Here is a 12,430-nt window from a genome sequence, read left to right as displayed (position 1 = left end):
AGGGAAGAAGAGAAGAGAAGAGAAGAGAAGAGAAGAGAAGAGAAGAGAAGAGAAGAGAAGAGAAGAGAAGAGAAGAGAAGAGAAGAGAAGAGAAGAGAAGAGGAAGCTAGGTTTTCTCATTGTCTAGTAGGTTAGGCTGGCTTACCAGTGTCTCCTAGGTTTCTTCCTATCTCTGCCTCCCAGCTTTGTGATTATAAATGTGCACTACTACAACTAGCATGGAGATCAAATTCATGTATTTGTGCTTGCTAATTATTGACTGTGCTATCTTAGATTTAAAATTTTAATGATAAAAAGAAAACGAATACCTAGTGAATGGTTTGTGGGGTTGCCAGTTTCAGGGACTTGGACTAAGGTGGTGGAATTTGGGTTATCAGAAGCAGGATGAAGATACTGGGTATCCTGAAGATGAAGAAAGAGTAAACTATGGAATCAGAGAAGGCTTAGGGGAGAGAGAATGTTGACGAACAGTGAAAAGAAGGCTTCAATGTTTTGCTTTTACCTCTTAATTTCTTTTAAAATACAGTTTTATTAAAATAAGAATGTGCAGTTCAAAGAAAAACTACAGACAACTTGATTGCATTGTGCTTCTTTAATTTTATGTTGATATTAGACATTAGTAAGTAGTTTCTTATTGAAAACCATTTATTAGAAGAGGAAATGGGAACTATTATCTATGTGGAAAGAGAAGTATGTGGTATTCTTTCTAATTAGTTTTGCCTCTTTGAGTATTTTGATTTTGGTTCTCTTTCCTTAGGTGATAATAAGAACACTTGTCTATTTCACTAGAGTACAGAAATACTAAAGCAGGTCAGGAAGTACAAAAGCTCATGCTGCAAAGTGCTTAGCTAAATACTAAGTATTAAGTGCATGTGGTGGTTGGAATAGCAATGGGTTCTTTAGGATCATATACTTGAGTGCTTAGCCTATAAGGAGTGTCATTATTAAGAGGTGCAGCCTTGTTGGAGTAGCCATCATTAAAGGAAATGTGTCACTGCGAGGGTAGGTTTTGAGGCCTCATGTACTATGTCTAGTATGGCATACAGTCTCCTGCTATCTTCAGGATGAAGAACTGTGAGCTCCTCCTCCAGCACCATGGCTCCCTGCATGCTGCCATGCTCCCCACCATGACAATAATGGAATAAGCTTTGGAAACTATAAGCCCTAAATAAATGATTTTCATTATAAGTGTTGTTGTGGCCATAATGTATCTTAATAGCAATAAAACCCTAACTAAGACAGTGCAGTATAGTTTGAAGGCTGTGTTCTTGTATCCTGTAGCCAGATTCCTTGGGTTTTAACCCTGGCTTTGCTCTTTTTACCCCTATGACATAGGGAAACTTGAAATACCTGTGTTTCAGCTTTAACATGGTTGAGATGAGGAAAATAACAACACTTACTTCAGGATAATGATGTAAAGATTGAAGGAGTTAATAAATGTGAGGGACTGAAAGTGCACCGCCTGTCATAAAATGCAGTAATTGTACCAACTGTTGTAACCTATGTTCACGTAAGCACGGAACTGAGCTCTCACATGCATGGAAGAAACAGCCTCCCAAATTTTATGATTCCAGTAGCATAGCTGTTATCAACATAAACCATATATTAGCTTTAATCCATTAGTGACAGTGCTTGAATTTAGCAACTGTGAGTGAATGTTTCTCAGACATTTTTCTTGATGTTTAAATAAAGAAATAACCCTTTTCACCACTGACATTTTGGGATATACATATTGGTCTTGTTTCTCATACTCAAAGCTTGAGAAGACTATTTCAGGCTTGACTACACATTAGAGAAAGCTGGGTTTCTCTACAGGAGATGGACAGGAAATTTTAGCGGTAACATTCAGTCATTGATATTTTTTAGCAAAGTTCCTCAAAGGTGGACAGACAGTTGAAAAGCACAAAACAAGACAGTTTGTAATTTAGTATACTAAGTTATCTCTTAGTTTTTGATTCTGATAAATAATTTTATCAGATTCAAATAAATAAAATAGTTATTTATGGGTAATTCTTCAAGCCCATCCTGTTGCTTCCATTATGTCTATATCTTGTGTGTATGTGTCGGGAAATAGAAATGAGCAGTTTGTTTACTTAAAATTATACATTTCTGTAAAATGAAAAATTACTTATATCATGTAAAAGTTATGTATATCAAGTAAAAGAATCATAGAATGTAAATATTGCAGATGATTTCTAAGGGCATCTAGTAATAAGACGCCCTTATTTCTAGTAAAATAAGACACATTTAGAAGCTAGTCTTGTCTTGCAGTGCCTTAGTAAGTTATTGCCAGTGTGATCTTGTAGAATGTATCCTTCCTTGCTTACCTTTCTTTATCTCTGTAAAAATGAGATGAAGATGCAGTTTCATCAACTAACAAGTCATTTATGCTGCCTGTGCATGCACACGCATACACACACACACACACACACACACACACACACACACACACACACACACACACCGACTCTTCCTCTAGCCTGATCCCTGTACCATCTGGCATGGAATCCTGAGCAGGGACTGTGTAGGAGTCTCAGAAGGACTAACTGAGCATGCAAGAGCCAGCTGCTGGGACCATCCTCTCTCATTATTCAGGGCCAGTATCTCTAGCTCTGTTGTGTGAGTTTCACAACTGTCTATTTGGATCTTGTAAACTTTTACAAACATAAACTTTGGTATGTGGAGTTAGGGATTGCTGGCAAGGTCGAGTAATCCTGCTCACAAATCTAGTGATAAAGATATCTCTTGTCACAAAGGGGAAGCATCTGGGTATCTTCTGCCTGAGCTCCAGAAAATATGTTTGTTTTCTCTTTCCAGGTCATTTCCTCGCCACATTTCTTTATGTGGAATTGAAACAATAGGAGGCTAGTATCATTAGAAGGAAGCAGAGAAAAATCAAAGCATTCTGAATGTATTTTCAAGATAGTAACCTTTCTCCAATCTCCCTTCTCATTTGTACTTTTTATCTTTCACCTGTAAGATAACAGAATGCTAAGATCACTTGTTATACATTCATTGCATCAAGCAAAGAGAATTCATGGCATCTCTACCACAGGTCTTGATCTTAGCTAGGCTCTTTCGAAGTGCATCTATTTGTAGATCTGGCTTTAGCCATACTTTAGTTTTAGTGTTGAAAACACCTTGAGTCACCATTTCACTGAACTGACTGAATGAAAATATTTATAAGTTAGATTGTCATTTTCTTATTTTCCTTTTCTACTAGCTTCTCATGATTCTATAGCAGAGAAAGCTCTATCATATCTATTGTCTGCTTAGTAATACTTTTTCAACATATTACAGTTGTTGCTTGATACACACACACACATACACACACACACACACACACACACACGCACACACACACGCACACACATTTTGTTCTCCAAGAGATTTTGGGACTGTGGAGGTCAAGAATATATTTTTCGGTTTGGCACAAGCAATGACTGTCATTTATTATCAACTTATCAACTTACTATATGCCAGGCATGTTGCATGTTGCTTTATTTCATATATTTCATCTATCTATCTATCTATCTATCTATCTATCTATCTATCTATCTATCATCTATCTATCTATCTATCTATCTATCTATTCTTATGTATATATTTTTAATTTTATTTAATCTTCTTTTTTACACTTCAGATTTTATCTCCGTACCAGTCCTCTCTCTGACTGTTCCACATCCCATACCTCCTCCCCCACATCTCCATGAGGATGTTCCCACCCCCACCTCACAAGACCTCTCCACTCTCTAGGGCCTCTAGTCTCTTGAGAGTTAGGTCCATCTTCTCTGACTGAGTCCAGACTCAGTAGTCCTCTGCTGTATATGTGTTGAGGGTCTCATATCAGCTGATGTATGCTGCCTGGTTGGTTTAATTAAACTGCTGAAGTAGATGTAACTAATAAATCAGATTTTGATTTTGAACTCAGTTTGACATTAAAGTCAAACAATAAACTATACATCATGTTTTTAAGTTTATTCTTAAAGATAAAGAAAAACATGTTAGAGGAATGGGGCCTTTCCCCATTTTCTATGCTGACTTACATCAGTAGCACACATGAACATTTAGTTAATAGTGTTTTAGAAATTTCTCTCTCTCTCTCTCTCTCTCTCTCTCTCTCTCTCTCTCTCTCTCTGTATGTAATGCAAGCATGTATGTGTTACATGTCTGTGTGGTACAGTTATGAGTGTATGTGTGTGTGATTCAGGTTTGTGTGTTTATGTCTGTGTATTAGTTGAAAGCATATTTGTTTATGTTTGTGTCTGAGGAACCAGCATGTTTGTATATAAATATGTACATGTGGTATAGGTATGTATGTCTGTGTGTGATATTCAGGCATGTGTGTGTATGTGTGTAAGTTGCAAACATATTTGTGTATGTGTGTGGTACAGGCATGGGTGTTTATGTATGTGGTTCAGGGATATGTATGTGCCATGCAGTTATATATGTGTGTATGTATATGTAGTTCAGGCATGTGTGTGTGATTCAGACTTATTTGTATGTGTGTGTGTTCTATAGGTGCATGCTAGCATGTGAACATGTATGTGCGTGTTGTACAGGCATATGTATGAATGTGTGTGTCTGTGATACAAGAACGTGTGTGTGTGAGTGTGTGTACGAATGTGTGTATGTATGTGTGTGTGTGTTACAGGCATATGTGTGGAGGGCAGTAGTTAAAGTCACTTGTCTTTCTCCAATACTCACTATATTTATTTGGGACAGGGTTTGTCACTGTATCTGTACCTTTATAGTTCAGCTAAACTAGTTGGCCAGTGACAATCCTCATGTCTCTGTGCCTACTCAGTAGTTGGGGTGTGCCACTATGTATTGCTTAGTTAGCACTTAGCCAAGGGAGTTGTTTCCTCAATCTCACCAAAGTAAAAACATGACTAAAAAGTAGTCTCTCTCATTATGGATATATATTTTAGTCCTTCATTTCATGCTGCTTATTCAAGACAGAAAGATCACGAGACTATATGAATATATCTCTCACTGGTAACACATTAGATTGAGGCCATTAAATGAAACCTGATAACAGAATGGAATACATACTTCTGAGGCACTCTAAGGGTCAGGATGGTGTTGAGGTTGTCCTTAGCTCCATTTGGGAGATGTCTTCCAATTAGCCCCTCTGTTCATTTTTCAAGCCACTGTAATGTACCCATTAGCTTGTGTTAAGAATGAGTAAGTGAATACTTTTACCAAGCTGAAAGATTTTTGCTTGTACCGCAAGAATGATTCATTGAATATGTTTGTAAACTAAAAGCCTGACTTCTATCAACAGTGGAGGGAATTGCTTTATACAAGAACAAAAGTCAGCTTTTTAACCAGCACAAACCCTTTCCCAAACACTTACCTTTAAATGATGTAAAAATACCTGGTGTAGGGAAAATTGTTCTTTTGGACAAATGAGATGATTCTGGTAGTTGCAGGCTCTGGACCAGAGACCTCTCAGGGGGCTTAGTTGTGAGAACATCTTTTCATGAGCACTTAAGTAGCCCTGTCTACTCCACTTTTTAGATTTCTCAAAATGCCTCATGATTTCTTGGTTCGGAGTATTTTTTCTTTCCTAGGTCCATTGTATTTACTCTGCTTTGATTCTTCCCTGATTAGTAAAAACCTCTGTACTAGTTTGATATCTCCTTTATCTTTATTTTTCAATAAAAAGATAAAGATATCTTCTTTATCTTTTAATTTTTTCTAGTGTAGATGAAAGACTCTATGCAGAAGAGGAAGCAGAAAGATTGTAAGACCCAGAGGTGATAGATGGCTCCAAGGAAAAAGTGCCTTTCAAATACAACCGGGATGATGTACAAATGAGTTCACAGAAACTGTGGAAAGCATACACAGGCCCTGCACAGGTTTATAACAAACAAAATCTCATCAGAGACGTAGGCACAATGTTCCACTTTGAATTCCTAGAATATGATTTTTTTTCTAACAGTAACTCATGCCTTGGCTTTGTCTAGGTAAAGAGTATGTCCAAGGCCTTAAACTTCTACAGTGAAGAGATACTCTAACCTAAACATATATACTCTTATATGTCACAGTGTGTACCCCTGTTTTATTTTATTACATAAACTCAGTTCTGGCTTTAAAGCAAACATTGCCAACAAAAGGAGGTACGGAAGAATTGAAGGTAGATTACCAAATTTATTTTGGATGTCTTATGCAGAGCTAATGTGGGTTGGGTCCAGGTAAAAATTACCAGAGATCTCTTGTGCCTCCTTTAAATTATATGCTTTTAAGATTCATTTTATTAATTTGGATACTCTCTCTGTGTCCTCTCGTTAATCTGGCTAAGTGTTTATTTATCTTGTTTATTTCCAGTTCCTGGCTTTGTAGATTCTTTGTATAGTTCTCTTTGTTTCTACTTGGTTGATTTCAGCCCTGAGTTTGATTATTTCCTGCCATCTCCTCCTCTTGTGTGTATTTGCTTCTTTTTGTTCTAGAGCTTGCAGATATGATGTTAAGCTGATAGTGTATGCTCTCTCCAATTTCTTTATGGAGGCACTCAGAGATATGAGTTTTCTATTTGGCATTGCTTTTATTGTGTCCCAAAAGTTTGGTTATATTGTCCCTTCATTTTCATTAAATTCTAAAAAAAATCTTTAACTCAGTAGGGGGAAGAGAACAATCTCTGGGAAGCAGAGAGAAAGAGGGATCTGGGAGAGAGAGAGGAAGGGGAGGGAAAAAGGCCAGTTAAGATATGGGAGTAGATGGGGGAGAAGCACAGAGGGTCAGGGATTTGAAAGTAGGTGTATAGCAGTGGGAAAAAGAAACTGGGAGTAATCATTAGAAAGTTCCAAATACCAGGGACCCAAGAGGATCCCAGAACCCAACAGGGAGGACATTAGCTGAAATACCCAACAAAGGAGAGATATAGCCTGTAGAGATCATATCCAGTGAATAGGCATGGCCCCCAGTTGAGGGATAGGGCTACCCACTCACCTCAAAAATATTAATTCAGAATTCCTCCATCAAAACAAAATGCAGAGACAAAGAGTTGAGCATAACCTGAAGGAAAGGCCATCCAGAGATTACCCCACTTAGGGATCCATCCCATTTGCTGACACCAAATCCAGACACTTGCTGATGCAAAAAGTACTTACTGACAGGAGCCTGGTATAGCTCTTCCAAGAGGCTCTGCCAGAGATGGTCCAATACAGATACAGATGTACACAGCCAAACATTGGAGTGAGTGTGGGGACCCCAGTGGAGAAGTTAGGGCATGGACTGTAGGAGCTGAAGGGGTTTGCAGCCTCATAGGAAGAACAAAAATATCAACCAACCAACCCCACCAAAGCTTCCAGGGACTAAAACACCAACCAAAGAGTACACAGGAGGTACCCATGGCTCCAGCTAGATATGTAGCAGAGGATTGCCCTTTATGGCTTCACTGGGAGGGGAGCCCCTTGTTCCTGTGGTGGTTGATGACCCAGGATAGGGGAACACTAGGGTACTGAGGCAGGAATAGTTGGGTGGGTGGGGGACCACCCTCATAAAGGCAGGGATAGGGAGGAGGGCATAGGGGGCTTGTGGAGGGGAAACTGGGAAAGGGAACAACATTTGAAATGTAAATAAATAAAATAACCAATAAAAATGAAAAAAAGATTCACTTTGAAGAATTAGAATCAAGAACTGATTAACTCTTTCTTATTAAACCAGGTTGGCACTGGATCTTTTTATAAATGACCTTCTCAAAGATACTAGTTTTCTAGAATTCATTAGCAGTTGTTGCTGACATTACCAAATTGTAGTGGTACTTGAATATGGAAGAACATATGTTATTGCCATATTTCCTAAAGTTTATCTTTGATATAATTGATCAACATTTTGCTAAGCATTTAATGGCTTTATTTCTGTTGTACTATAGTGAACAGAAATATTTTCAGAATTATAGTCAACAGAAATTGAAAATTTTATATATGGATATAATATGTTTGAACAAATCTCCCCTTTACCATGTAATCCATTTGCTATTCTTCTCCCCACTTCCTTCACAGTATTATATACTTACAACAAACAAACAAACAAAAAACAAAACAATAGAACTTCACTAAGTTCACTAAAGTCTCCTTCCTGTATGCTTATGGCTTTCATCAGATCATCTACTGGACCATTGTTAGGGTCTCAGGAGGCACACCCCTGGAGAAAACTGATTTTTTTCTCCACCAGCAGCTATCAGTTGCCAATAACTCCTCAGATAGGTGTGGGATTTCATGAGAGCCTCCCCATACATGCTAGGGTTTTGGCTGGCTTGATCTGCTGTAGGTTTTGTGCAGGCAATCATAGCTGCTTTATGTTCATGCAAGAGCTCTGCCATATCTGGAAAATACTGTTTCACTACTTCTGGTCCCAATAATATTTGTCTTACCTCTTCCACTGTGATCTCTGAGCCTTTGGGTTGGTGGTATGATACCTATGTTTCATTTAGACTTGACCATGCCCTCACCAGACTATTTTCTATAGGTGTCTGTCATAATAATCTACTAAAATCCCTCTCTGATGGCAGCTAAGAGATGCATAATCTATGGGTATAAATGTTAGAATTTACGGGACATTTTTATTTTAAAGATTTACTCTTTTGCCATTAAGAATTTAGTTATCATAACACCCTAATAAAATTGATGTTCTGAGATATTAGTATCCAATTTACTTGTATACATAGATTTTCAAAATTTGGGGCCCTACTGTTCTGAGAAATTTGACAATAATTCCTTGATCTAGGATTAATAAAGTATCTTAACCTGCCATTGGGAGAGAAGATTACATAATTCATTCATGAGCTACAAACATCTCTTTTGAAGACAGGAGGAAGCAACACAAAGCACTAGTGGCCAATCCAGGAGACATGAGGACAATGCTCTGCTTGATAGTTCTTGAGGCACACAGGAAGTTGGGCTGACTTGAAATATTGCTAATAGACTCTGGGTCACTGCTTGCCGTCTTATCCCAGCCATCCTACCAGTCCTTTGACATACAAAACTAATTTAAAAGAAAAGAACCTTAGACTTAAAATATGTAATTTAGAGTTGAAATTTTTAACTCAATTCACTGTTACTTCCAGATTACATTTGAAAGTCCCATTACAACATGAAAGAACAAATAAGGTGTGAATTTTCAGCTAGTCAGTATCTCATAGGGATTATACACAGTGCCTGGGAAGGGATGCAAGTCACATTCCAGTAGTGCCTTTTCCCATTGCTTCCAAACCTTCCACTGCAGCCATTATTTTACTTAATACTCATTAATAGTTCATCAAAATAATTGACCATTGCACTCAACATTGGGTAACTGGGCATTTGCTGACTGGCTCATTTAGTTTCTCTGGGGAATACACATGACCAGATAGAAAATGAACTAATCTGTAAAGTAACATTTATGAAATAAATCTGCCTGTCCTCAGATTGGAAACCATATTGATGAACTGATAATGTGTTTTCATTCTTGTTATCATACTGTAGCCTCAGACGATACACATGACTCTCAAGAGGACATTGCAGTATTATGAACATCAAGTTATCGGGTGAGTAAAATGGATTTTGGCTATTTATGGAAAAAATTCAAAGTGATTTATCAAGTGCAACTGTTGAGCTTATAAGTTAGTGTTCTCTTGAAGTCAACTTTAAGGTGTCTGTTAACATGTATGTGAGGATTAATAAGAGTACTTTAGAGTAAAAATATACTTTGCTTTATTTTTTCTTCTTTTAAATGAAAAATAAAATTCTCTTTTCTGTTTTCCTCACACTTTTCCCCTTTCTTATGTTTTTATTTTCCATTTGTAAGACTGAATCTTATAATTTTCTTTTACTACTACCAATGAATTGTTGGTACCAAATGCAGGCTTCGAATGGGGTCTTGAACCTTTACATAGAGTTTGGCTGTAATCAACTTTAAAGAAGGGTCTTGTTTTAGCCAGGAACATATGCTGCATGCCTTCTCCGTTACAGCTCATTTCCTAAAATGGATTTGGAAATTGTATATATTAATAACACTTCATATCAAAAAGTAAGAAATCAGGACCTCACCAGTACAGAAATATTTTATTAAAATATAATGGTTGTATAAATAATCCTCAAATTAGATGTCATGATTAGGTAATATTATTTCAGTGAAAGAATTTTTCAGTCAGAAAACTCCAAATAAATAAGCCTAAACTCACTTTTGATTGACTGTAGTAAAAAGCAGTTTAGTAAATAGCAAAAAAAAATTTTTACTTTTGTGATTAATCTAGCTTGTCATATTAAATCAGTTAACATTAGAAACAATGGATATTGTCACTATACCTTGATAGTATTTTCTTTGTGCTGCAATGGTCTGGCTTGTAAAAAGCCAAACTCTTGAAATCCTTGCAATATTATTAGGGATCATTTTACATTATGGGAATCCTAATAGCCCACATTTTTGACAATTAGGATATAATGTGATTAAAATAAAACAGAGGGACATAAGAATAGAAAGTGATTTCAGTGCCTCACATAATGCCATGTTCAGGCACTTGATTATTATGTTGATTGTCATTCAGTGGCAATTGCTTTGAAACTTTGACACATTAAATCTCAGAAGTGCAGTGTTAAGGAAAACATATTTAAACTTATGAGATGGCTTTTAATTTGATGCCATTAGTGATTTAAAATAGTTTATCTTAATGGAGCAAAAGAATGCCAAGTTAACCTTTCCTTGTACATTCTAAAATAAGACCATTAACTCATTGAAATTACTACTTTCAAAGTATACTCTGTGGCTTAACTTAGTTCATATACCTAAACACTTTGTCAATTATAGTAAGTGTTGTATATTTGTTATTATTATTCTAAATATTTTTATGGTAATGCCAGTGATTAAAGTCAAAATGTTTTAAAAATTATAAGTGCTAGTCTTTGCTTGAGAATCAAGAAATCAAGTCAAGATGCTCTCATTTATGAAGCAAATTGCATTGCCATAGGGACAAATTGGGAGAAGAACTCATATTTCTATTGAAATAGATAATTAACCTCACTGTGATAGCTAATAGAGTAGCCCTTGGCCATTAGTGGGGTGGAGTTCTCTTTTATATGCCATAACTCTTCTCAGAATGTATGTTGACATGGACTGAGATGACTCCTTTCTTATTGGCTAAATGGTATTTTCTTAGTCCTTTTTCTTCTGTCTAACACAATATTAGGACTACGGATAAATTGTCTATATCAAGGTGTCCTGATGTTGTACTTGGTTAAAATGGACCATCAACCTGTTTGCTTGAATGTTGTATAGGATATGGGCCACCAATGCCTTCATTTGCTTTGATGCTGATGGAGACTAAGGAGCTAGGTGGCTACAGTCTCATTGCATTTGTCGTTCTTGACTCTGCCTTCCCTTGTCCCTACTTCTCATTGTATAGCTTCCTTTTCTAACGTTTTTATTTGACTTTAAGGCTGTCTGCTTTGTATTTCTCTTTTAAAAAACTGAAAAAGGAGAAAAGCTGATATCATTAACACTGGGGATTAATGTCTTCACACCTATGAGCTGTTCCTCCTCACAAAATAGTTTAGTTATTTCTAACTGTGAAAGTTGATGTGTTTCCTACGCTTAAGGGAATTTTAAACAATAGACAGTAAGTGTGACAAAGCATTATTTTCCATATTTTTGGAGATGTATTCCTAACAAGAAAATTCTTTTTCTACTTTCTGAAAATTACACTTCTCATAAGCAAATCTTGGAGTAATTTGGAAACCACAGATTGAGAATTTAAGGCAGGAGAGGTGACAGTTTAAGTATGAGCTCTTTTTAATTTCTCAATATGGCCTCAACTTCTGGCTTATCAATTTTCCCTCTTCTTTCCTTAAAACTGTGTCCTTTGATCTGTTTTACACATCAAATATCAAAAGTATCATATACTACTCCTTGAGTTCTTGTAACTGTAGTCCATAGAAACTCCTGGAGGCTTTTTGCAGCCTCCAAAAACCTAGCACTGGAGCTAGAAGCATCTATCCATTCAAAGGATCACAAAGAGGATGGAGCATCTTATTGTGGAGTAATATAACTTTTTCTGCCAGAGGCTCTTCATCTTTACACAATGATTCTATATTTTAATTTGTTTTTCAGTTGTCCATGTATTTATTCATAGAGATTGTTTTTATTTGAAAAATGAATGCCAAAATATTCATGCTATGTGATAAATCTTTCCCTCTCTACTGTCGTCATTGTCACCGCCACCACCACCACCTCTACATCCACTTCCACTTCCACCTCCACCTCCACCTCCACCACCACCTCCACCTCCACCACCACCACCTCCACCTCCACCTCCACCACCACCTCCACCTCCACCTCCACCACCTCCACCACCACCACCACCACCACCTCCACCTACACCTCCACCTCCACCACCACCACCTCCACCTCCACCTCCTCCACCTCCACCTCCACCTCCTCCACCTCCACC

General features: G+C 37.2%; 1 protein-coding gene across 1 annotated transcript in view; it reads left to right on the top strand.

The window, feature by feature from the left end:
* Window positions 1-12,430, top strand: part of Gucy1a2 (guanylate cyclase 1 soluble subunit alpha 2) — a 326,716-nt gene that overhangs the window by 21,792 nt on the left and 292,494 nt on the right. The window contains exon 2 of the mRNA XM_028771399.1: window positions 9,471-9,532. Within this exon, the coding sequence (XP_028627232.1) occupies window positions 9,471-9,532 (62 nt within the window). The remainder of the gene's footprint in view (window positions 1-9,470; window positions 9,533-12,430) is intronic.

This window comes from Grammomys surdaster, unplaced genomic scaffold (genome assembly GCF_004785775.1).
Source record: "Grammomys surdaster isolate TR1022 unplaced genomic scaffold, NIH_TR_1.0 206, whole genome shotgun sequence".
NCBI lineage: Eukaryota > Metazoa > Chordata > Mammalia > Rodentia > Muridae > Grammomys > Grammomys surdaster.
Note: the sequence above shows the minus strand (reverse complement) of the source record. Positions and strands in the feature narration are given on the sequence as shown.